Genomic DNA, 25,476 nt, shown 5'->3' with positions numbered 1-25,476 from the left:
ACACAAATTTTATGGGCTTCTATTTTAGAATTTACCCCAAAGCCCTGAAATAAACATCCATACCTACACCCAAACCATAACATTGAAGCTATAAACCCCTTTCTGCAGTGATAAGGAAAAGTTCAAAAGAGGCTGTATGCAAATCACCACTCCAAAAAAAAGCTATAGAAATAAAGTACTTTATTTAAATACTGACAATTCTGAATCTTAAAAAGAACCATTTTTGCACTCGAGTTTCGGATCTTTGTCTGTAGAATCTGGCATGTATTAACATATGATACCAACACCCACTGATGATCTGCAGAGAAATCTTGACCATCTTAATCCTCTGGATACTGGATATTTTATATATTACACACGCACGCACAACCTTTCCTCATGTAGTCAAAAAAAAAATCATCGAATTGCAAGGTAATTTCACCGAGAAATTTAAATTAACATAACAAGCTGTCAACTCTTACAAGGGATACCTTATGAGAACAAACATTTAAATTCAAAATATGCACCTTGGTGAAGGGAACAATCACAAAGGGTGTCTGCCATCATTTGGTACATGGTGAAAAATGCTCCTTCCTTTCTTTAGATCAACAACGTAAAGCACCAATTTTAAAAGATCACGAAGGACAATGCAATCACTTAGACTGGTGCAAGTTAGACAAACATCTGAAATGCATATGTTCAGTATGAAGTTTTCTTAAAACAAATATTACAGCCATTAAGACAACACTTCAGTTAAAACAAAATAATTTATATTAATTCTTTGAATACCCCTCTCCCCCAGACTGTCCTTCCCTTGACATTACATATTGAATATCCAACCAAATTAAGCTATTAACTTACTATTTAAAAACTTTACCTTTATAATTATTTAACATAAAAGTAAGACCTGGTGTCTGCTCGCACAAGTCTGTTTCATAACCCTTCCTGGAGTTCCAACACCAAATTAACAACTTTGATATTTCAACCATCTAAGAGTCTTTTCCTGCTGCTTGGCTTTTTTTCCCTGGACCCTTCTCTTGTCATCTCCTCCCATAACCACACTCTTGCCTAAGTAATCGCCTCCATTTCTCCTTCACACTTTAACTGTTTCTTGCCCTTTCCTCCAGGACTTGCAGGATGATATCAGACAGCGAGTTGGTATCAGTGATGCTGGGGTTGCAGGTCAGAACCATTGTGACCACACTGTCTTCCCCTTTAAACACCTGACACAACTGCTCCCTGAGGTTCGAGGTCTGAGCCGCACTCCTCTCCTTCCCTCCACTCATATGTACTGGCTCCGGTCTGATTCCGCCCCTCCCCTTTCCTCTGCTTTGACCCCGGCCCCTCCCTCCTTCGAACCCATGAAGACCTCCTCTCTGCGGTGGAAACCCAACTGTCCGATCTCGGTACTGCAAGACTTCTGTCTGGGCATTGGGTGGGGGAAGTGGAGGGAAGGGGGATCCCAGTCCTGAAAACGTGTGGCTTCCAGGGACTGGAGATCTGCGAGACAAAGACCGAAAGAAACAGGAAAGAGTGTTCAGAAAAATACCTTCCATGTCTTAACTTCCTGGCACAAATTCAGTTTTATTGTTTCCAGCTCTTTGTATACCTGAACCATCTGGCTTTGTCAGGCTTTACTGGGTTTTTTTTCCCATTCCCATCTTAGTCATACTTCACTGAGCTCCTGACTGAAAGAACTGAATGGGTCTAAATGAGTAAACGGAGCACAAAAGCAGTTTTGAATAAAATTCTTTTAGGGGTGCAAAACTTGTAATGATGGAGGAAAAAAGTGCATTTCTGTAATTAAAATAGGCTCTCAATCACAGTAAAACTAAAAAAAAAAAAACTGCATGCCTTATTTAATTCATATTACTCGATCATTTAGAGGATTCTTTTGTTTGAATATAAATGACACAGGCACACACTGTCTGTCTGAACCGCTTGTCCCCTATGGGGTTGCGGGGGAGCCAGAGCCTAACCCAGCAACACAGGGCGTAGGGCTGGAGGGGAAGGGGACACACCCAGGGCAGGATGCCAGTCCCTCACAAGGCACCCCAAGCGGGACTCAAACCCCAGACCCACCAGAGAGCAGGACCCGGTCCAACCGACTACGCCACCACACCTCCTGATGCCACAGGCAGCAAAACAAAAAGGGAGTACAGGTGGTGTAGTGGTTAGTTCTACCACTTTGCACTCAAAGGACTGGGGTTTCAGTGCCACCTCCTGCTGTAGTAGCCTGAGCAAGAATCCAACTCTAAATTGCTCCAGAAAAAAAATTACTCAGCTCAGCACTGTAACTCCCTTTGGAGATAAATGTCAGCTAAAGAAATAAATTAAATCTGAGGCATTGATTAGACACATCCCACCAGTAATGCAAATGTCAAGGTGTACAAGATACAGAACAGGTAACCCAGGCAGGTATACTTGTTAAAATACCTGTGTCTGAGGTTCTTGGTATATCCAAAGCTCAATACGTCTGGGGTTTATTGTGTATCCAAAGCCCTAGCACCTGGGGCATACCTGTCCTGAGATCGGAGGAAGTCTTTGAGGTGGGGTCCTCCGCGGCCAAGCGGGTCATCAGGCACCATGAAGAGATCACCAACGAATGTGTACTGGAGCAACCTGTGAGAGAACTTGCATTACAGCAGAGTACGAGACCAGGAGGGTGAAGACTTTCTAGAGCAACACCTGGGTGACCAGGGTTGATTAGTGTGTAACAACAGAGACTCCAGCCAAAAGCAGTCTTTAAAGGAGAGTGAGGACCCTTCAGGGTCCAAGCAGAAGGGCAATACTTAAATCATAGCGAGTCTTCAGAGATAAGATAAAGGAGATGCGCAAAACCGCACAAGTTTCTGAACATTCCTTTCATCTCATCTATCTTTAATTCCTCAGTCTCCTCCCTTTGCCTCCCATCTTCCTTCAAAAGTGGGTATTCCTCAGCTCTGATGAAGAAATCTTCTCTTCACCCAGACTCAGTCCAGAATTACAGACCAGCCTCCCACCTCTATTCTTTCAAAAACCCTTGAATATGTCATTAACAATCAATTATCCACATTCCTTAGCCAGAGTGATCTCCAGGAGATCAGTCTACACTGAAGATCACCCACTCTACTAAAATTGCCCTTCTTGCAGCACCAGAAGCTCTTTGATCTGATAGCGACCTTCAGCTCATTGAGAAAGCTTCAATCTGACACAGCCACCGCATTCTCCTTACCTCACAGCATGGTATCAGAACACTACCACTGAAATAGTAAGATCTGCCTGATAAAGATTCATACCAGGTGGTTTAGTGCGTTTCCTTCTCGGCTTGTTTAACAATCTCAAGAGGTGTTCCGCAGGGCACGATACTTAGATGTTTTTTTTTTTTTCTTTCTTTATCTGAACCACTTCCCTTGGTTTGGTCTCCATTTCTCATTACTTCTCCTATCTCTACTCTGCAAAGGACATACAGCTCTTCCTCTCCTCCCCTTCAGTTCTCTCTCTACCTTTTCTTGATGATGTCTCTCCAGGCTGGCGATTCGTCCAAAAGGTCTCTCAGGTTGTCATTCGTCACAATCACTCCATCTGTCTTCTGAGCCAGATGGAGCAGGAACCTGTAGCACCATTAGTATCACAATCATTACTGCTGACATGAAAAAATCCTTTCAGTGCCTTTTTTCCTACTTTACAGTATGCTTCATACCCTTTTTAATCACTGCTTTCCAGCATTTGCAATAACATTAAATGTGGGAAAGATATTTTTACATGTCAAAGATGTCACCAACTATAGTGCTGCTTCAAAATATTTGAAGCCTCTGCGTTGCTTCGTTTCACCATAGAATTGTTATTTAATCAGTGTTTCTCATGTGACATTACAAATGTGTAGTGATCAGTTCCATATGCTGTTTTGGAGGAAATTGTGTGTGGTAGAAACAAGTGGTGCAGGTGTAAAAATAAGTGAACCCGAAGTTCATTAAGACAAGTAGGTAAGTAGAGTCGGGTGTGTAAATTATAATTATTTATATCTTAAGATTTATCATTTAGATTTTATCTAATATTTTGAACAAGAATAATGACCATCCCTATAGGGTTCACATACTTTTAAGCAGCTCTGACCACTGGTAGTGTAATGGTCAAAGCTGCTGTTTTGGGGCCCAAAAGCTGAGGGTTCAAATCCCACCTCAAGCTGTAGTACCTCTGAAAAAAAGGACGCATCCTGAGTTGCTCCAGGAAAACTATCCAGCTGCATAAATGGGTAAATAATTGCAAGTTGTTCTGGCAAAAAGCACTAGTAAATGCATTGTATATTTACAGAAATTAGACAAGTATATAAAAACTGGGATGAGTTACAACTATTCACTAAGCAAATTTCACCCTTGAAAATGTGAAACTAATTTATTTATTAGATTATCAGAATTGTGGCTGAATGTTACACCCTGCTGATAGCGAATGGTACAGGACGGCAATCCTGTAGACACCTCAACATGTCTTAAGTGTGACAAGAATGCTCCATCAATTTGTATTACATGTTATGTGTTCATACAGCTACATGCAACATTTTAATGGAATAAACAATTTAATCTTGGTCAAGAGGACACAGCATGGCATCTTCTGGGATGTAAACCTGCAACCTTAACATCAATAGTACAGGGCAGTGCAACCTAATTTCTCAAAAAATCACCCCCCCTTTTACATAAGAGTATTCCTTATGTTTGATGTTTACACCTTTCCCTTTCTGAGAGCTGTTTCCTTGAACTACATTCTTGGAGTTCTTCTAAAGACTGTAGTTTTACTTTTTCCTCATAGTTCCTCAGTACTGATCATATTGATAACCCTAAGTGAGTGTCATTTTGGTATTCTCGGACATACAGGGTGCACTCCCCACACCCACACCCACACACACACAGTAACATGGGCCCTTTCGAATCACTAAGGCATCTGAAACATGTCTTTAGACTATGGGAGGAACATGGAAACTCCACACAGACTGAACAGGAACAGATCCGACCTCCTATCAAAGAGCCCGCATGGAATCGGTTATCTGCTGTACCATTGTGCCTCCCTTTACTTCAATCTGATGAGCGGGGGATAGGGGATGGTGGTTATCATTCATGCTTTGATCTAATATAGTGACGTTTCATTATTCGTCTTTTAGCAGCAACTGTTTCCTAACAATCCTAAAGGCCATGTAACATCTCATTTTAAAACCGAAAAACCTCCTGAGCCCAAAAATATTATTAGAAATGTTGGTTATGTACACAGGGGGGGCACGGTGGCGCTCTCTGGCAGGTCTGGGGTTCAAGTCCTGCTTGGGGTGCCTGGCAATGGACTGGCGCCCTGTCCTGGGTGTGTCCCCTCCCCCTCCAGCCTTGCACCCTGTGTTGCCAGGTTAGGCTCCGGTTCACCGCGACCCTGCTTGGGACAAGCGGTTTCAGATAATATATGTGTGTGTGTGTGTGTGTGTGTGTGTGTGTGTTATGTACCCAATATAGTGCATTTAATACTTCCCAATTACTCAAACTGACACAAGCAAGACATTTTAATCAATGTTCCTATGTATGCAAATCAGTATGCAAAACCAAAACAAGTTTGTTTTTGAGGTTTCTATGAAAATTAAGCACTTTTTTGAATTATACTATCATCCTGCCTCCTGTAAAATTAAAGCCTGAAAAAGAGCCACACATGGTGCACAAAAAGGGGCCTGAATGGAAGGATGGGGTGAGACCCACCTGTCATCGTAGGAGTTGATTCTCATTCCTTGCACCTCTCTTGATGGAGTTAAGGAGAGAAGACCCAGGTTTTGGAGCTCAGTCAAGTAGTGTTGCTCTGGAAGGGCAATAGAGGTCATTAAAGAACCCTAAATGTACAACTGCACTTTTTTTAATGACTATTGCATTCTCCCAACTCTTGCCAGTGGCGTAATAGCTAGAGCGCTGCCTTCCACTCAATAGATCCAGGTTCAAATACCACCTCCTGCTGCAGTATCCTCTAGTAAGGTACTTAAACCTAATTGCTCCAGTAAAAATGACCCAGCTGTATAAAAGGATAAATAATTGTAGTCTAAGTGTCAAATAAATACACATAATTTAACCGTAAATAACCATACACTCAGAAACTGCCCATATGACACTATTTAAGCACTTTGTTTCAGCAGAACTAAATCAACACCTGAATTTTTTTTTTTTTTTTGTGTCTGTGTTTTTAAAAGTATTTATTACTGTGTTTAAAAGCTGATTTCACTAAATTTATACTTAAGTACTGCAAAAGTATTACAGCTGCTCCTATATTACCGAGTTAACACTGCTAGAGGCCACCTGAAAAACTAAATTTCACCAATAAGTGTACCTCCGAAACACAAACAAAGAAGGAGATGGTCACGTCTGCATTTTTTCCAACCCCCTTAAGTGCCAATGAAAGAAGACCCCAGCAGCTGCTGAAATTTAACATTGAGTGAAAATCTGTGCAAAATAAAATATGGTAAAGCTTCATTACGCCTCATCAGCGAGTCTCCAAGGAACCTGGAATAATCTGCAAAAGATCCACTCCAACACTTCACAGTGAGAGAAACTGGTCCAGTGAGGACTGGGTCTGGCAATCTGGTTTATGGCTCAACAGAGACATTCTCCAGATTCTCTAGATTCTCCAGGTTCAGGTGTATTTGTTTCTTCGCCCTATGCCTGTGTTCAAGCCCTCTGTGTCAATGCATGAGAAGAGCGCTCTATAAAAATAAATAGAACTGAAAATTAATTGTCTGGCAGCAGAATGTAACCACATGGCAACATCACACATTCAGGAACCTGAAGATCCCTTTACCCTTTTTGTCTCCCTCCCCACACACACACACACACACACACACACACATTTTACACCTGTCGCTGTTTCTCAAAAGCCCACCTGTGACCTTCGGATGTCTCTTCAGCCGCCACTGGGGGACAAAGGTGGTGACGTTGCGGTGGCCCCGGTTCCAGAAGAACTGGACTGCTAAGGCGATGCCACGGCATGAGAAAAACTGACTAAGACCATGGCTGGGTGGACAGGAAGGTAAAGATTATTAGGGGATTATTCTGTAAGGCTTCCTATCAACTCCCTGTCTCTGACATACATTTTACAGATATAATCTTGTGCTGAAGTGTAGTTCCATTTCACAGTTATATTATCGTTATGACCATATTATAATATCCCATTTGGGGTGCCTCGTGACGGACTGGCGTCCCCCTCCAGCCTTACCCCCTGTGTTGCTGGGTTAGGCTCTGGCTCTCCGCGACCCCGAATGGGACAAGCGGTTCAGACAGTGTGTGTGTGTGTGTACTCTGTTGTTCTAAAGATATTATTCTTTTCCTTTTACTGATTATGGTGAACTACACAGAAGCACTGAACAGCACTGTGATTAGAGCTGCTGCCTTTCAATCCAAAAGTTTCTGGTTCAAATCCTGTCTACAGCGATAGTACCCTTGAGCAAGGTACTTAACCCAGGGGTGGGCAAACTTTTTGACTCAAGGGCCACACTGTGTTTTAAAATTTGACAGACGGGCCGGGCCAGTAGCAGATGGGAGGAGGGTGAACTAATAAAAATTACATGTTAAACCCATTACCTAAAAAGTAAAGAAAACTTTTATTCAATTTCAGTGGGAACAGTGTTGTTGGTGAACAGCACTATCTAGTGGAATCAATAATTGAAACGCAGGGTATTGCAGGAAAAATGCGAAATGATGCGGTCTTTAGGACAATTTTGGAAATACTTGACGGGCCGGATTAAACAGCCCAACGGGCCGTAGTTTGCCCACCACTGTACTTAATCTATAGTGCTCCAGTAAAAATTACCAGCTGTATCAATGGGTAAACATTCCCAAGTTGTTTTGGAGAAATGTGTAAGTGAATAAATGTAAATACAGAGTGTTTTAGAATACACAGTATATGTATTTAGGTATCTGGTAATTTTCCACAAAAGCAGGGATGGGACCCTAAAGGCCTTGACCGCTTTTGTTTTCAGAACGCCCTGATATGCAAGTTTCAGGGTGTATTAAAAGGCAAAACAGAAAATGCGCTAGGCAACAAGCAGAAAACACACGGGCACATTAACATCAGCGCAGCCGTACTTCCTTTTCAAATGTGTATGAAATCAAACGTAAAAATTTAAGCTGGTAGTGTATTGGTCAGAGCTGCTGCCTTTAGACCCAAAGGTTGCAGGTTCAAATCCCACATTTAGTTGCAGTACCCTTGAGCAAGGGATTAACTCTAACTTGCTCCAGTAAAACCCCCAGCTGTATAAATGGTAAATAACTTGTAAGTAACTTAACATTGTAAGCTGCTTTGGCGAAGTGTCAGCTAAATAAATAAATGGAAATATCAGCTTTGAGGTGACCCATCACTGAGATTCCAAAGAACCTCGAACCGTCTGAAAAAAGATCAGTTCCAGTACACTGTTGCTGCGTAAATGCATTTACGTTGACATTTATTCATTTAGCTGACGCTTCTCTCCAAAGCAACTTACAATGTGAAGGTTACAATTATTTACCCATTTATAGAGCTGGATAATTTTACTGGAGCAATTGAGGGTAAGTACCTTGCTCAAGGGTATTACAGCTGGAGGTGAGGCTCAAATCTGCAACCTTTGGGTCCAAAGGCAGTTGTTCTAACCACTACACTACAGGCTGACAAAAACAAACTTAAGACTTATGAGAAAGTGTTATAAGAGTGCAATAGTGTGTAGAAAACCTGCACACACTGGGGAATGGAGAAGCTATAAAGAGTTTGTACCGAGCAGACTGACTCCCCATCCATTTTCAGTGTGAAATCAGAATTGTTTACTCAAGAAAAGATAAACGTTGCATTATTTTTCCCCTACATTTCACTAAGGATTTATTTTCCCGATTGCACATTTGATATACTCACATATAAATGTAAATAAATTCAGGAAGTGTATATTTATTTGGTCCTAGTATAACAGGGCGAGATGTTGAATGTTCTACATCTCGGGTCTTCACTGAACTGTTTCAGCCCATTTCCATACCCCCCTGACTCACCTCATGGCAACGTTGCTCCCATCGATGATCACGCGCCGTAGGCTGGGGTCCCCGGGGCTATCAGTCAGCTTCAGGTCAAAGGGCGTTAACAAGCTATCGAGGAATCGCTGTTCACCCGTTACCATAACTGCTGGGGTGACGTTCACCAGGCCGGGTTGATCCTGGGACTTCACCGAGAGTGGGGAGCAGGCGCTCAAGGCAGGTGGAACACCTGGAGGGTATGTGGGCTTGGGGGGTCCCCTGACATCACTTCCTGGGCTTAGTGGAAGCAGGACTGGCGGGTTATCCATACTCACAGCATCGCTACTCACGTCACCTGATTCTGAAGCGCGATGAGACTTCTTCTCATGTCTCCCTCTGCCCTTTGCTCCCCTCTTGTGCTCCACAGCAGGAGATGTGCGAGCTTCCCAATGTCTCCCTGCCCCACCCCCAACTCCTCGTCCCAACTCCTTCCCCTTCCCTCTTCCCCTCATGGCCTCTTTCTGCAGCTCCTTGAGCAGGTCTCCTGTGGACAGACCTGGGAGGTTGTTGTACAGCTCTATGACCCTCTCTTCTGGGTATCCACAGCTGGCGGCGGCATTCTTCAGCACTCCCAGAACAAAGTCATCCTTCCCCACCGCTGTTGCGTTTTCCTCACACGCAGCCTCCCCTTCCCCTGTCACCAGCTCTGCTGCCCCCCTCTGCCCTTTATTCCTACCTCTCTGCTCTTTATCACTGTCCTCCTCTCGCTCCCTGCTTGGATCTCCTGCAGCATCTTCCTCTTCCCCCCATCTTCCCACACCTGTGTGCGAGTGACCTGTCGGGACATGTGTCCGCTCTTCTTCTGCCTTCTTATCTTGCTCCTGCTGGACAAGGTCCAAAATCTGGGAGACCTCTTTTGGACCAGTCTTAGCCAAGACTCTCTTTACCACATCTTCACTGTACCCCATAGCTGTAAAGAACTTCAGCTGGAGTCCAAACTCCTCAGCACTGCCCACTGACAGCGCCAGCCCTTCCTCCTCCCCCAGCTCTTGAGGTCCATGTCTGTAACCTCTGTCTTCCATCTGTGGACTCTGTAGGGGGTCATGGATTGGGGGGACAACCTGACAGGATGAATCAAGTGCTGCCGACTCCTTCAGCTCCTCAACATTTCTCTCTCCCAAGTGTTGCTTTTCTCCACTGAACTTCTGGACGGTTTGACACCGTGGCTGATGAGATGGTGGAACTTGTGAAAATCCAATCATTCTTCCATTGTAGAGATATGGATTCTCCAAGTTGGTGTGACCCTGTACGTATCCTTCTTTGTCCCAAGGTGTCCATCTTAGGACATCCCTCAGCATAGACCTCTCTGCCTCTCCTGCTTCTCTGTATCCCTCTACAGAGGCAAACCCTGGACCTTCTCCCTCAATGACCAGTCTGGACTCTCTTACCACATTCAGCAGAATCTCTTTCACCGGCCTAGGCAAGAGCAGCAGGTCCAATGTGTGTCGGTCCGACCACTGCTCAACCAGAACCTTGAAAGCCCGGCGGGAATCAAGGCAATCTCCTAACACATCCACTCCAGCTTCAATGTTCTGTCCTTGACTAGCCCTGTAATTCTCCAACAGGGTGAGTATGAGGGAATAGGCCTGGACCACAGGCTCCATCAGACCAGAAACAAGCATGGATCCTTGAGAAACTGTCTGGAGAACAGAGGGAGAGACAGAAACAGACAAACTTGAGAGCAAATAAATAATAAGTCAGCCAAGTTTTTTTCCAAGAGTTTTAAAGCATTTGATCTCACTTCAAGTGATCATGAGCCACGCCAAATACAGATCACGCGTTAACCAATGGCGTCAAATTTTGTCCATGACAAGGGCACTGGTACACAACCATCTTGTTTCCATCGAGAAGACCTAAAAATGTACTTTTCCAGGGCCAACGTGCACCATCAAACATCTCATGTCATGTGAAGTATCAAGAGAAATTCTACCTCATTGCCTCTCCATTTGCACCAGTGCAGCTTCCCGTTTTTATAGCCCCAAACCCTTGGTTCCTCACCACCATGAGTGCAGAGGTATTCCTGATCAGGCAGTCCATGAACAACCCTCTGGCACCACAAAACACACAATTTAAGGCCTCTGGGTACGATATCTCTTGCTGCTCTTCCTGGTTCACCAAACCTTTCACAAAAAGCTGTGAAATATGGCAGAGAGAAGCAGAATAAGACAATAAAACCATAACAAGGGCTCAAGCAAATTTTTGAATGTCTAACATGATCACACAAGGAGGATGGCAAAGCAAGAAGAAGTAAAGAACCAAAAAAAGGATGGCAGTGTTTGTCTATATGAGCAAGACAGTCCAAGAAGGAGTAAAGAAGCCTGGAAAGGCAAGTCTGGCAGAGCCAACAGGTGGAAAAACAGCACCAAACGGTTCTGGTCAGCAAGATGACCGAAACACAAGACAATGAAGACCAATAAAGCAAAGAAATGCAAGGAAATGAGCAGAGCTACACAATTCAGTCTAACAGGAAGGAAGCAAGTATGGCCAAATACCAGTGCTGTGGAGTCGGAGTCGTAGTCGGAAGCAATCATTGGGTTGCTGGAGTCAGAGTTGGTAAAAATGTACTCCGACTAAATGTACCACATATGCCGGTGTATAAGTCGACCCTCAAAAATTAGAGGTATAAGAAATCTTTAGGCCTATATTCACCAGATAAGTCGACCCCCAAAATAATGTGCAACTTGTGGGCAGTGCTGTGGAGTCGGAAGCAATTTTTGGGTTACTTAATTCGGAGTTGAAGGTTTTGTGTACTGACTTCGCAGCCCTGCTATAGACACAGAAGCAATTCAGCGACTAGGCAAATGAGCATGACTGATGTAACAGTGTCGACATGCAAATAAGCTTGGTAAAGCAGCAGGATCAACAAGAGCACCGGAGCATGTAGGACCAACACAACAACGATGACAGCAAGCGAAAGAGAAGGGACAGAAGCGAAGATGAATGGTCACAACCAGAAACGAGTCATCTGACTGTGACATCTGAGTATTACATCATAGTTTCCAAAAAAAAAAAAAAAAAAAAAAAAAAAAAGAGAGAGAGAAACCTTGGCCGCCTCCACTTCCGTTTTGTCTCCAGTCATCTTCAGCCAAGTCTGATCGTTTCCAGGAAACAATGATTCCTCCTCGCCCCCGATTACAAACTTGACCCTGAACACACGCTCCACCATGGGCTGGAGGGACTGCACCAGCCTCTGCACCCCCGTAGGGCACGCGAACTCATCCACCACCAGCTCTCTGTCGCCGCCTAGCGTCAGAGGAAAGTACTGCGCCGATGCCATGGCAGTCCCGCGGGGGCGTGTTCAGGTGTGAGAGTCATAAAGAGCTCCCTGCCAACAAAGAAGAAAACACATTCGTTAATAAACTACACTCCGTCAGTGACAAACATAAGGCACCGACCGTCGCGATTTTATATATTAATGCAACACACACAGGTGGCTCCGGCCGCAAGAAGCGCGCTCGTAACTTAGCGCCTTTTTTTTCTTGAGAGTATTAATTCACATTGAAGTTAAAGTAAGTGAAACCGATAAAACGTCACCTAAGCAACCCAGAGGTCCCCTTGTGGAAGAAATGCTGGCTGGGCTGTTTTACCTCACTTTTCGTGTGCGAATTGTCGCAGGAGACGCAGCAGAGGTTTCGATCGCAGCTCCTACCGCGCCTTCCGCAGACTCACCGCTTGCTGACGCCACAACTTTAAGGAACTATACTCTATTTCAAACGTCTCCTACATACGTGATGCTCGTGTTCTTATTAAAAAAAAAAGAGAAAAAAGAACAGCGTAAGACGCCATACAGCCAGAGAATGCGAATATAAGGGAAACGTCGGCTATTTCGTAAAGCGTGGGGGTTTTTTTTGATTAAACTGAAACTCTTTCTGGAGACCGTAAACTTCATAATACAAGCGCAATACAGCGCTTCCCGAGATAGTTCGATACTTCCACTTTCTAGTGGCTCCATAAAAAAACAGGTACGGGGGACAGTAAACCTTCCTTTATTTCATATCAAGTGAGCCGTATTTTTCTTTGCGTCTTAATACACAAACACGTTGTATGTTTGGCTGAAAAAAAATTGCTAAATAATAACGTCAAAAAACATGAACAATACGTGAAGGAAAAAACTGATGAGCATATATACAAAGCAGTACGGCGCATTACCCCCAGACTGCCCCCCGCGGCACTGCGGTGTTTCTGAAACTAAAACAAACATGGGAGGGGAATTCCTTTAGCGTCACCTGCCATTAAAATATTGGGTTCCTTTAAACTGGGGTAACTTCCTCGTATGTCACATACTTAAACACTACGACATGTCTTTTTTTTTTACCCCATCATGGGCCATGGATGGACCGCCAAGCGTCGCTTTTGCGCCGGAGCGATGCAATTACTGTAGAGCAAACAAATACTATTTGCTATCCAGTTAATTTTTAATGGCGTTCTATCTATAAATACGTGCAATAGTATTAGCCACCACTTCGCCTGAAACACGCGTCTTTGGACGGATTTGCCCTACAATAATACGGACACGTACTGCTCCACCGAAACTGAAATTGCAAATCTTCATTCAGTTGTATTCATTTGTTTATTTTGCATTCACAGTGCTAGTACATAAAAGATACTTCACTACTTTATCATATTTCTGGGTTTTTGCATAAAATTTTCGAACATATTGTTTAATCACACATGTCTGTAGAGCTACATATACTTAATAGAAGATTTATTTACTTACATACTTACTTACAGGTTTAAACAGTTGAAAAGCAAAGATTTCCAAATCGGACGCTGGAATTAGTTTATGTATGTGCACAAGATAGAGATTTACGGTTTCTTTATTTTATTTATTTGTTTATGCATATAGTTAAAGGCATTTAATCGCTCATTTCAGTTAAATGAAAGAAAAACCGTCTTTTGAAACATTACTAGCCCTCTTAGTTTTATAATGTCACTATTTCAGTTTGCATGTTGTTGTCTAAAAATGTACAGCGTAGCGGAGAACTTAAAAAATATCGTCATGTTTTTTGACAGTCCCAGGCTTATACAGAAGAGGGATTTTTAATTTTTTGGTTAATGATTGATTGTTGTCTAAAAAAAAAAGAAAGCACAATATATGCGAAATACGAGAACAAAGCATGCTTTCAGTTTTAACAAAACCTGTAGAAATGCCGATACGATAAACCGGTCTGTGTCGAGTGTCCCATTCGTACCGCTGATACCACTGACGTCATACATTTAGGAGCATCTGTGACACAAACGGAGTGACAGCGAAGTGTAATGTTTTGTTCGGTGAGTCCGGAACTGAGGCCACGCCCCCTTCTTACCCCGCCCCTCAGACGTCACTGCCGCGTGTTTTTCAGAAGCGAAAGCAGACGAAGCCGGAACAGCGCAGCCGCGGCTCGAGAGCTTCCCCGCTAAAGTCTGAGGAAGCGCGTGCGGCTCCCGTCCCGATTTAGCGCCATGGTTTTTCACAAATAAAGTTCATCATGTCGTGTTTTGTCGCGGAACCTTTCCAGGCTACTCGTACACCGTACCTGCTCTAGTCGGCAACCTCCTGCTGAAGACACAGGTCAGGTATACGTGTCATAAATAACATGATTGATTCTCTTTCTCAGTCAGTGATCGGAGGGACGGTCACGGGTAAAAAAATCAGGAAGTGGAGACAAAAGACACCAGAAATTTCTATACATCGTTCTTAGATTCCTGCGACAAATTATTACTTCTTTTATCATAAAATCAGAAAATTCATGATAAGCCGGGCTACAAATATAACTTTATATACAGTACTCTACGGTTACTGTAGTTTTACTGTAATCATGTTGTATCCAACAGGTTGAGTCTGTTTCTTTTGTCTTGTTGACTTGAATGTTCATTAACTGAATATTTCAATTCAGTCCTAAATGTGTCAGGATCCATTCTGTAAACTGTTGATGGATTTCGTTGACCAGATGTGTTTGCACTGTGTTCACATTCTTTGACTTCATTGTCAGGGTGCTGTTTTATACACTTTGCGCCACATCCTTTACATTTCAGTGCGTTGAGCTGTGTGAGCAGGGAGGCAGGTGTTGCGGTGATTTGGTCGTATCTTCAGTTCTCTTACATTGTTAACAGCGATTTACCCATGCATGTATACGGCCGAGTCATTTTACTGGAGCGGTTGGGTCTCGCTGAAGGGCGTTACAGCAGAACCTGCCACCACTACTCCACCTGCTGCCCTAAGTTAGGGATGTCGCTTTGTACCCTGAAGGTTTTGCGTTTGAATCCCTGCACCTGCTGTTGTACCTTGAGAACAGTAGTTATTGTGAGTTTCTCCACTAGGAACATCCTATAAAGGTGTAGTTGTCAAGATGCTTTTCTAACATTGTCGGTCACATTGGACAAGCGTCCTTATTTAACTGCTTTTGAGGTGATGTTTCCACTCTGACAAAATTGATAAAAACATGATTTATTAATGGATTAACTAATACATAAATTATTGTCATCAATAATGATAATAAAACTGTTTTGGATCCTAGCAGCTAGGGAAGAATGGATATGCCAGCCCTCATTTGTGACTCCAGCCTGGAGTCCTGGCAGCACATTGGCTCTGGAGGGTTTGGCCAGATCTACAAGGTCAAACACACAGAATGGAGGATGGACGTGGTCGTCAAACTGCTGCACGTCAGGTAATACACTGTTTACTGCCAAACACACATACACGCTACAGCACAGGCGGATGAACTTTTATGAACCTTTTTAAGATGTGCACCAGGCAAGATCAATTTACTCTCATACCCCGTTATCTGGCCCTTGTTTGTTCCTGAAAAGGGAACAAAAATCGTTGGATAATAAAATTAGGAATTCCATTATTTTTCGTGGGGAAAAATTCAAGTTAATTCCCAGACCATCCCAACTCAGAATCACCCTAATTGATGTGTAATATCAAATGGTAATGTTGTGTAACATTAAAATTGAATGAACTGCAGTTATAATTACCCAGCTGCATGAATGGGTAAATAATTTTTAGTCACTTTGGAGAAAAGTATCAGTGAAATACACACACACACATTTTCAGAGCCCGCTTGTCCCATACCGGGGTCGCGGGGAACCGGAGCCTACCGGTAACACAGGGCGTAAGGCCAGAGAGGGAGGGGACACACCCAGGACGGGACACCAGTCCATCGCAAGGCACCCCAAGCAGGACTCGAACCCAGAACCCACCGGAGAGCAGAACTGTGGTTCCAACCCACTGTGCCACCGCAACCCCCTGTCAGTGAAATAAATACTCTAAATATAATATAAATGTATGCAACTGAGAGTGTGGGTAAGCAGTTCCAGAATGCAGTGTATCCCAGTCTCTCTTACACAGCCGCTGGTGCAGTTTTTCAAATGTACTCTCAGTTTATCATGCCGGACTGAATGTCCTGAACCTTACCAGACTGCAGGGATGAATTTAATCCCACTGATTATATGTTGTTTATATCACACACACTGCTACATTATTATGTTTTATTCGCAAATTGGTAAACTGGTCAGGGAAGAGTCCTGCATTTGATAATCTAAAATAGACATAAAGAGCTATTTGCAAGCTATTTCAAACGTAAGAAATTTGAAAGCTGTATATACTTGTTTACTTTCTTCAAACTTTTTTCGTAATGTGTATTTGTATTGTAATGTTTTTGATATGTGTGCAAATGCTATATGTACTCTTGCTTGTATTTTTTTTTGTTCTTGCTATTTAAAATAAATAAACCAATTAATTAAAAGACTGGATAAATGAAATCGGATATTAGCAATAAATGTTTTGAGTCATAGCAGACCGGATAAGTGGGAAAAAACTGGATATCAGGATATGGAATAATTGGAGATGATAAACACATCAGTGTAAGTAAAATACATTCAACTTCTCCTGCAAAATATCCATTTGCATTAACAATTTACACTTCCATGACTGTGGTCCATGATTGAAAATATAGACCATTTGGAGATTATCTTACATTTATTCATTTAACTGACACTTTTCTCCAAAGCAACTTACAGTGTTAGTCTACCTACAATTATTTACCCATTTGTACAGCTGGGTTATTTTACTGGAGTAATTTAGGGTAAGTGCCTTGATCAAGGGTACTACACCCAGAAGTGGGGATCAAACCTGCAACCTTTAGATCCAAAGGTTGTAACGCTAAACACTACACTACCAGCTGTACTATCTTTCCAACCAGCCCCTGACTTTTTTGAGTGGGAAAGATCACTGTAATTAAAGGCTTGTTTGTCATAGACAACAGTCTTTCTTCATCCACTTTATCTGACCTCAACTCTATCCTGCCTTACTGTTCCAGCTCCAATTCGTCTCTCCTGAAGGAAGCGCACCTGATGCGCCATGGAGGCAATCCCCATGTGCTGAGAATCCTGGGGGTGTATAATGGCACTGGTTACCACATCAGTAGAGATGGCTTCCCAAAGCAGGGCCTAGTGATGGAGTTCATGGAGAGAGGTTCCTTGGCTTCCCTCCTGGAGGTATTAAATAAACCTCTACCCCTTCCCTTAACCCTCCGTCTGGCTCATCAGGTGGCCCTGGGCATGAACTTCCTCCACTGCCTTTCGCCACCTCTTCTCCACCTTGATCTCAAGCCCAGCAATGTGCTCCTGGATGATAGCCTTAATGCCAAGGTGAGTTTTGGGAACTTCAAAAACATTGAGTTGTGGCATTTTGGGTGTCCCTGCTTTTTAACGTACTACACACACACACAGTCTGAAACTGCTTGTGGCGAGCTGGAGCCTAACCCAGCAACACAGGGCACAAGGCTGTAGGGGGAGGGGACACACCCAGGACGGGACGCCAGTTCATCACAAGGCACCCCAAGCAAGACTCAAACCCCAGACCCACCAGAGAGTGGGACCTGGCCAAATTCGCTGCGCCACCTCACCCCTCCTTTAACATACTAAGTGCATTAATTTTTTGTGTTTAGTTGTCCATAAGACAGGAACAGTTAACATTTTCCTCTCCCATTATATTTTGCACCTGTCCAAATTTGGAACTTTTTCAAAATAAATAATAAATAAATGTCTAGGTTTAACGGGCAGGAACTCAACAAAAATATTTATGTTCACAACTTTTATGAGTTACATTTTTTATGCAATATGATGTGTAAAACCTGATTTTTTTTTTCTTTTTTTGTCAACCAAGTGGGGGCACTTCTGCATGTGGTACATACCATGGTCGCTGTCTCTGTGCCCCGGTTCACGAGGAGATTCTTTCCATGAAGATATATATCTATATGTTTTTTTTTTTCGTTTTCATTTGGTACATTTTATTTGCATTTCATTTTCTCACATTTTCTATAGGAGTTAGAAGGGAAAAAAATCTCCAAACGTAGACGGCTTCTTCTTTTTGCCAGCCGTAATTTAAATGATGTTTTGACTACGTAGTTCTGCTTAAGGAAATCAGCCAAAATAGCAACATAGAGCACAATTTTGCTTTTTGGGTGTCTCCTAGAAAGAAAACGAGTTTGAAGAGAAAATGCATACGACACAATGCACAACGTTGCACGGTTCTTTATATGGGACAGTCAATGTTTGCATCAAATTTCTTAACATTTAATTTATTGTACACCTGTCTATCGGAGCAATTCTACCTGTACGACTGTGAAGATGTAAGCAAATTACTTATCCTGGACACTCATTCATTGTCTAGCCCTGCTTAGTGTGAGGGACTAAGAAAACATTTTAGAATATTTTTCATAATATACACCTGTGCTTCTTTCCTGCTGCAGCTACACAGACTTCGGGCTGGCAAGCTGTTCAAAGTGTTTCAACAGGTTCCACGACCGACGAAGGTGGAACCATTAGCTACATGCCACCCGAGGCCTTTGACATGTCTTACAAGCCTACCCCAGCCTCTGATGTCTACAGGTACCAACACCATCATGCGCCCACACACAGCTACACACTCGCTGCCTGACACTCCAGGTACAAATTTAATACCAATTCAATCAATACATTATTGTTACCATTCAGCAAGGTACTACCCTGCATTACTCTGGTAAAAATTACCATCCAAGTGTGTAGTAGTGAGTCCCATGTCTTCAGAGACACAATGTCAAGATATGGAGACTTGGATTCAGGAGATGTTTTCAGCGTGGTATTTCTTCCCAGATGCAGCCGTTCTACTGTGAATCAGCAAGTGTCAAAAAACGGCTTGTAACACCTAAGTCGCACCATTTGCTAGTACTTTGTCTAACTTAAATACACACGTTCTGCTCCCCCTTTAACTACACCGCAGTCCGTCTTTGAGATTTTACTCTTCTGATGCAGAACAATAGCATAACAGTACAATGCGTGTGTGTGTTTTGCATTACTGGGGGGGATATATAATATGTATGATGACTTTCCAACATGTGGCTGTGGAATTAAATAGGAATTTATTAAGGCTTAATTGTTAAAGTTGTTTTGTGAAGCTATTAGTAAAAATATTGTGGCACACAGCAGTGTGGGCTTGGATGGGGCAAAGAAGGATGCAGAGGCAGCGTTCATTACAAGCAATTTATTTGAACACAAGCACTAGGGAAATAATGCTCTTAGTCTAAGGACCCTGTTTCCTACAGCCAGCCTGCTTAGCACCCTAAGGTTCTCTCCCAACACACTCGTTGGCACGGTCACCCCATCGTTTTCCCCTAAGTGCTCCCAGTGGTTGCACACCCACATTTAACATTATTCCCCACAATGCAGCGATTTACAATTAGGAGTTTCCCTCCTAAAACAGTAACGCGTGGTCGTTACAATATTTCCCCCCGTCACTTTGAAAAAAAGCATCTGATAAATGAATAGATACTGTCGTCATGAATAAATAAATGTACTCATAGCCTGTTTGACCAGAGTAACACTTTTATGGACCGATGCTATCACAGACAAAAGGGTAGAGTGACTGGCATGAATTGTAGCTCAGTGGTGTCTGTATCTCTTCCTTTCACAGCTATTCCATTCTTCTCTGGTCCATCATCACTGGACAGGAGCCCTATCCCTGTGAGTGGCCAACTCAGCAGGACACGACGCACACTGTGTCGAGTGCCCATGTTTTTACCATCAGTGTACACCTACTTCTCTCTCCTTGTCTTCCCAAACCAGCCGCTCGCTCCACAATTGTGCGGTTTCGGGTCCCAGAGGGAGACCGACCCAGCCTTGAAATGGTGGACCCCAATTTGGCTGAGCACCTGAAGGACATGATCAGCCTCATGAAAAGATGCTGGAACAATGATCCTAGCAAAAGGCCTTCCTTCCAAGGTGAGTAACTGGTATGAAGGATCATTTAACCACAGAGCAATAGTATCAGTAAGTATCGATCTCAGGCTGGAGTGAAGCTGTGTCATCAGTTGCAGCATACTGTGCCATTTGTTTTGTCAGTCAGTCAATTTTATTCACTCTCTCTACGTTCCCACCATTTTGGCGTAGTTTTTATGACAATGTTGTATTGCTGTGAGGACAGAATGCCTTCAAGTGACAGAGGCCTTTCAGGAGCGGCACAAGAGTGGTGTAAAAGATGCTGTCCACCAGGTGCTGACATTTTTGGTAAGTGCTACAGTCATACCCACCCATATATGCCACTCATCTGGTAATTTACCACACTACCGAATCGAACATTTTGCTCTGTCAAGCAAGTCAAAGGTCTACCGACTTGTCTACACTTCAACCACCCCCACCCCACCACCAAAAGACCATGGTTTGTCTTTTAGTTTGTAATGAACAGTAATGTAATTGAAAATCTGAATTTCCTTGATTCTCATTGTTTCTAACTAGACTATAATAGGTTTTTGGCAATTATATTTATGTATCGCTATGTATACAAACACCAGCAGCTGGTAGCATAATGTTTAGAGCTGCTGCCTTTCGACCCAAACGTTGCAGGTTAAAATCTCACCTCCAGCTATAGTACCCTTGAACAAGGTACTTACCCTGAACTGCTCTTGCAAAAAATTACCCAGCTATATAGGATAAGTACTAACACTGTAGTTTACCACTCTAGGTTTCTTTTAAGAAAACATAATGTGTGTATATTGCTTGTTTTTTTAACATATACATTTATTTACTTAGACACTTTTCTCCAAATCAACTTCCAATGAACTCTATGTAGTGTTATCAGCCCACACACCTTATTGACCAAGGTGACTTACACTGGGTTACTCATCCACACATCAATGGAATACACTCTCTCTGGCACTCACACACTATGGGGGAACCTGAGCAAGAAATCCACGCAGACACAGGGAGAACATGCAAACTCCACACAGACTGAGTGGGGATCAAACCCACATCCTCTCACACCACCCAGGTGCTATGAGACAGCAGTACTTGCTGTGCCGCCATGCCACCCAGTTTTTCTTGATGAACTGACTCTGTTTCCTGCTATTGTTGATTGACAAAGTAAAGGATTGTCAAAAAACATATAAATATACTATTTCAATAACTTTTTTTCCCTCCAGGACTCTCCAGAGATTGAACTGGGGAAACGCCTTGATGCCCTCAACATCATAGACCCTACGCAGTTATATAATGGTGCAGTTTTCCATGTCCTTTTAAGAGGTTCACATTGTTATTCTATAGAATAAGTCTATTGGAGGGCTCTGTGCATGTTTTACAGCTTTTACTGCTCTGAGCTCAGAAAATTAGTTTATTGGGTCCAATCATGACAATAAACAGAACGAGAGGGAATCACTGGATTTTAGCGAGATAACCCCTTTTATAGAAATTGCACTGTTGTTGTCAGTCCTGTAGGGTTGGCTATCACAGATTCTGTACCTTCATGAGATAGCCAACTCAGCTTTAGGCACCTGGTAAAGAGTCACATGAAGGTGTGGTGTTGACTGTCTAAAGACGCCTACCCACAATTGACTCCTCTGAGTCAGTTGAGCTGTGAGAGTATAGTTCCCTGGGAAAGGACACAAGATGGAGTCCATGGATTCAGTTGGTGCTTCATTTGGGTAGAAGCAGCCCTAGAGATCCACTGACCTCAAACTACCACACTTGTGGCTTCAGTGAACAGTGTGTCCTTTATCTGTGAGCACTCTTGTCAGGAGCATGCAGTATTCCTTCTGAAAGCTGTGGACATCTGGTGCTCATTGCTGCTTTTATCCACAGCTGGATCCAACAAGGCATCAACAACCCCTGAACCCATGAGGAGTGACCTGTACCCCACACAGGTACCAGCCAAGCTCTCCCTGGCTTACACTTCCCATCAAGCAAGCAGATGTTCAGAAATACATCTGAGGTCCTATGCTGTCTCTCTTTTTTCAGAAAGATCTGGTGACCCTACCTCCAAATCCAAAGGTACAACTAAACAGCCTTTTCACTTGTAACTTCTCAAAACTCATCAGGGACTACGAAGGAAAATCTAAAAGTGTGGAAAAGCAATCCAGATGTAGTGATTTATACTGAAAGGAGATGGAGGAAAATAAAAATAGACACATCTTCCTTTCTTTATGGACTGTTGAGGTCCTAGCATTGGAGATCTTGGATTTCTTACCAGGATACGAGAATCAGTTAGAGTGCAAGGTCAGTATGAGAGAACAAAATAAGATGAAGAAATGGGAAGCTGCATGTCTGGTGAGGAATTACTCATTCCAGAGTAGTAACCAGAAAGCTAGTGGCTTTGGTGGCTGTTTGTTTGTGAAACATCAGTAGAGGGAAATTGGACCTAAGTGCAGCTGTAGAGTTTGGACTTTTCATAGCTGACCTTTCCTCCACAGCACTTCCTCCAGCAAGAACATTGTCTATGGATCCTTGCATAGTTTACAACCAGATGCCTCCAGCTAGTAGCCCTGCAGGACCTTGGCAGGTAGGGAATTATGTGTACTTGAGGACTCTGGTAGAGAGTTAGCTGTGCATTGCCATATGTCATTACTGCGGTAGCAGAATTACTCTCCTACTGCATAATTAAATGTGTTCCATCTGTTTTGGTGGAACAGAAAAGGTTGTTGCGTCATATTACTCACCCACTAGTGTAAATAAAAAAATAATAATGATGATAATAATTACCATTATGGCTTAAGGATTCAGCAGTAAGCCTGACATAAAAGCTTCCACCAGTCATGGTTGTTGTTTAGTGGTGAGATTTGTTTTGGCGCATGAATTTGTGTTTGGATTTTGTGTGTTTACTCTGCTGGAAGGTTGGCATCTCTCAGGCCCAGCATGGTGCACAGGAACAGACTCCATCTGTGTGTGTGTGTGTGTGTGTGTGTGTGTGTGTGTGTGTGTGTGTGTGTGTGTGTGTGTGTAAATTTCCCTAACACACTGCTCCAGGACTAATGTAGATTCATTGTTACCCCCCTAGCCATTTGGCACCATAGTTCAAACTGATACAATTTCATAGCTAGAATTATGGTCCGTAACAGTTCGCCAGCATAGCAGGGGAATTGTTTCATTATTTACTTATTTGTTTTTTTTGTCATCCACAGCAGAGTGTTATCAACCAAGCAGCTGTTCCTGTGTACTGTCAAGGTCAGTAAAGCCATGTAGGAAAGATGAATATTTATATTTCAATATTATTAGATTTATTCAGTTTGGATATAATGCAATGACCTTGCACTCTATTTTGCCGGGTTAGGCTCCACTTTGCCGCGACCCTACTTGGGACAAGCGGTGTCGGACAGAGTGTGTGTGTGTGTGTGTGTGTCTGCATAAGATCTGTGACTGATTAATAAGTATTGGTAAAGCAGTTAAAGTAACTGTGTTGTATTATACAGTAAAACAATTTTTCAGTTTTGAAATTTGTCATACATCATGTCACTTACTGTGATTTTTGCACGCATAGCCCTCAAAGCAATTCATCATAATAACCCTTGGCTAAAAAAAGGTTGGTCAACCCTGGTCTGTAGTCTTCCATCAAAACAATGAAGTGGTGCACACAGATGTCATGATGGGTGAAGTAAAACCAGTGTCATTTTCCTTGTTTCCCCCAGGGCCTGGAGTCTCCATTTTCATGTCCAACGTCACTGGGCTGCAAATAGGCAATAATAACAAGATGACCATCCAGCGCTCTCGCATCAGACACTGCACAGCTCCCGATGCCATCAGCCAGTCATCACCAAAGAACAGCGGGGCTAATGGAGACAGAAGTGCTCCAGGCACCTAAGACTCCTATACTGGGAGGGCACTCATAATGGAGACTCTTCTGCTATCATTTCACCAAAAATCCTGTCTTTTCTCTATGGTTATTGGGTTTCCTTGACAACAGCTCTTAGAGAGGGATTCATGTTCAGGTACTAGCTTGTGGAAATTTGGGGGGGTCGATAATGATTGGAGGACAGACATCTGACAAATCAGGGAAATAGAAGGAGCAATTATATTTTTTTAATAATAGTGAACAAATGTGTGGTTGTCTTTTTTTGTTATGATTGTGAAAATTCAAACAGCAGTTTGTGCTCTTCATTATGTACCCTGTATCGACATAAACTCCGCATTACTATGTTATAGTAGTGTTTTAAACTGGGGAGGTAAATGGAAACACTGGTAGTGTTTGGTTTTTTTATTGTAGTCAGCTGGTGAGTTCATTTAGTAGGGTACCTCGTTTTGCTGCTGAGCCAGTTACTAAAAACATGGTCAGTTGCATAAGTCATATGCACAATATGAAAACGTTATGACAAGTGTTACCAGTATACAGTGTATACCGGTGCCAGTGTTACCAGTATACCAGTATACAGTGCCTTACTGAGACCATGATATTTGAAACCAACAGTCACATCCCAGACCCTCAGAGAACTACATTTCAGTGAGTTATTTAACATTAAAAATGGCAAAAAGTCTATTTTCATGTTTTTTCTATGATTATATTGTGTTTCTTGCAGGATATCCTGTAGCTGGAATAGGAATAGTGCATATCTGACAGTACTGTGTGTTTTCTTCAGGGCTGAGACACACATTTGGCATTGCCTCCTGCTATAGCAGTGTGTGTGTTTTAATGATTCAAAGAGCTACCATAATGTACAAAGAGCATCGTAAAATATTCAAATGACTGGATAAGGAGCAATAATTCTGTGTCAGTGGTTTGTGTCAGAAATGTGTCCCCTTCCCCTGTATGTTAGATCATGTATTTGTAGATGGCTTTGTCTTTATCCATATTTGTTTTAATTTGTCATTGAACTGTATTGCAGTTGGTTCAGTGTTTTCTGTCGTTCCGTGAAGAGTGCTGATAAAAAATACATTGAGGTCAGAATTGAGTTGAGTTTGATGTTGAACTGCAGGCCTGATGGTCATGTAGTGGTTAGATCTGCTACCTTTTGTCCCAAAGGTTGCAGGTTCAAATGCCCATTCCGATATAGTACCCATGAGCAAGGTACTTACCCTAAAATTGTGTCAGTAAGATTGTTTAAACGAGGTAAATAATTGTAAGTTGCTTCGAAGAAAAGTGTCAACTAAATTTGCAATAAACTAAGGTGAACATTTTCTTTCCAGTGTTACCAAAGTTTTTATTTCTGCCTTTTCATCCATAGTATCTTTCAAAGTTGATCAAATAAAATTTAAG

General features: G+C 42.7%; 2 protein-coding genes across 4 annotated transcripts; one reads left to right on the top strand and one right to left on the bottom strand.

The window, feature by feature from the left end:
• Positions 1-407: 407 nt before the first annotated feature.
• On the bottom strand, positions 408-12,861 carry LOC108930639 (protein KHNYN-like). 3 transcript variants are annotated; one of them, XM_018745990.2, is made up of 9 exons: positions 12,590-12,861; positions 12,046-12,327; positions 11,001-11,135; positions 8,982-10,642; positions 6,853-6,983; positions 5,688-5,784; positions 3,465-3,572; positions 2,500-2,601; positions 408-1,479 (listed from the first exon to the last, which is right to left on the bottom strand). In XM_018745990.2, the coding sequence occupies exons 2-9, from the start codon at positions 12,277-12,279 to the stop codon at positions 1,080-1,082; spliced, it is 2,868 nt and encodes a 955-aa protein (XP_018601506.2). In that variant the 5' UTR covers positions 12,280-12,327; positions 12,590-12,861; the 3' UTR covers positions 408-1,079. The 3 variants fall into 3 exon arrangements, with proteins under 3 accessions (XP_018601506.2, XP_018601507.2, XP_018601509.2); XM_018745991.2 differs by having other exon boundaries at positions 12,537-12,600; XM_018745993.2 differs by lacking the exons at positions 408-1,479; positions 2,500-2,601 and having other exon boundaries at positions 3,461-3,572.
• A 1,497-nt stretch (positions 12,862-14,358) lies between these two features.
• On the top strand, positions 14,359-24,288 carry LOC114911906 (receptor-interacting serine/threonine-protein kinase 3-like). Its single transcript, XM_029256395.1, has 13 exons — positions 14,359-14,553; positions 15,503-15,649; positions 17,303-17,720; positions 18,460-18,514; positions 18,737-18,875; positions 19,936-19,985; positions 20,088-20,243; positions 20,446-20,528; positions 21,440-21,512; positions 22,095-22,224; positions 22,635-22,791; positions 23,411-23,453; positions 23,915-24,288. Exons 2-13 carry the CDS (start codon positions 15,513-15,515, stop codon positions 24,085-24,087), a joined length of 1,614 nt encoding a protein of 537 aa, XP_029112228.1. The 5' UTR covers positions 14,359-14,553; positions 15,503-15,512; the 3' UTR covers positions 24,088-24,288.
• The last annotated feature ends 1,188 nt before the right edge of the window (positions 24,289-25,476 follow it).

This window comes from Scleropages formosus, chromosome 11 (genome assembly GCF_900964775.1).
Source record: "Scleropages formosus chromosome 11, fSclFor1.1, whole genome shotgun sequence".
Lineage (NCBI taxonomy): Eukaryota > Metazoa > Chordata > Actinopteri > Osteoglossiformes > Osteoglossidae > Scleropages > Scleropages formosus.
The sequence above is the reverse complement of the archived record's forward strand: the minus strand, read 5'-3'. Positions and strand labels throughout refer to the sequence as shown.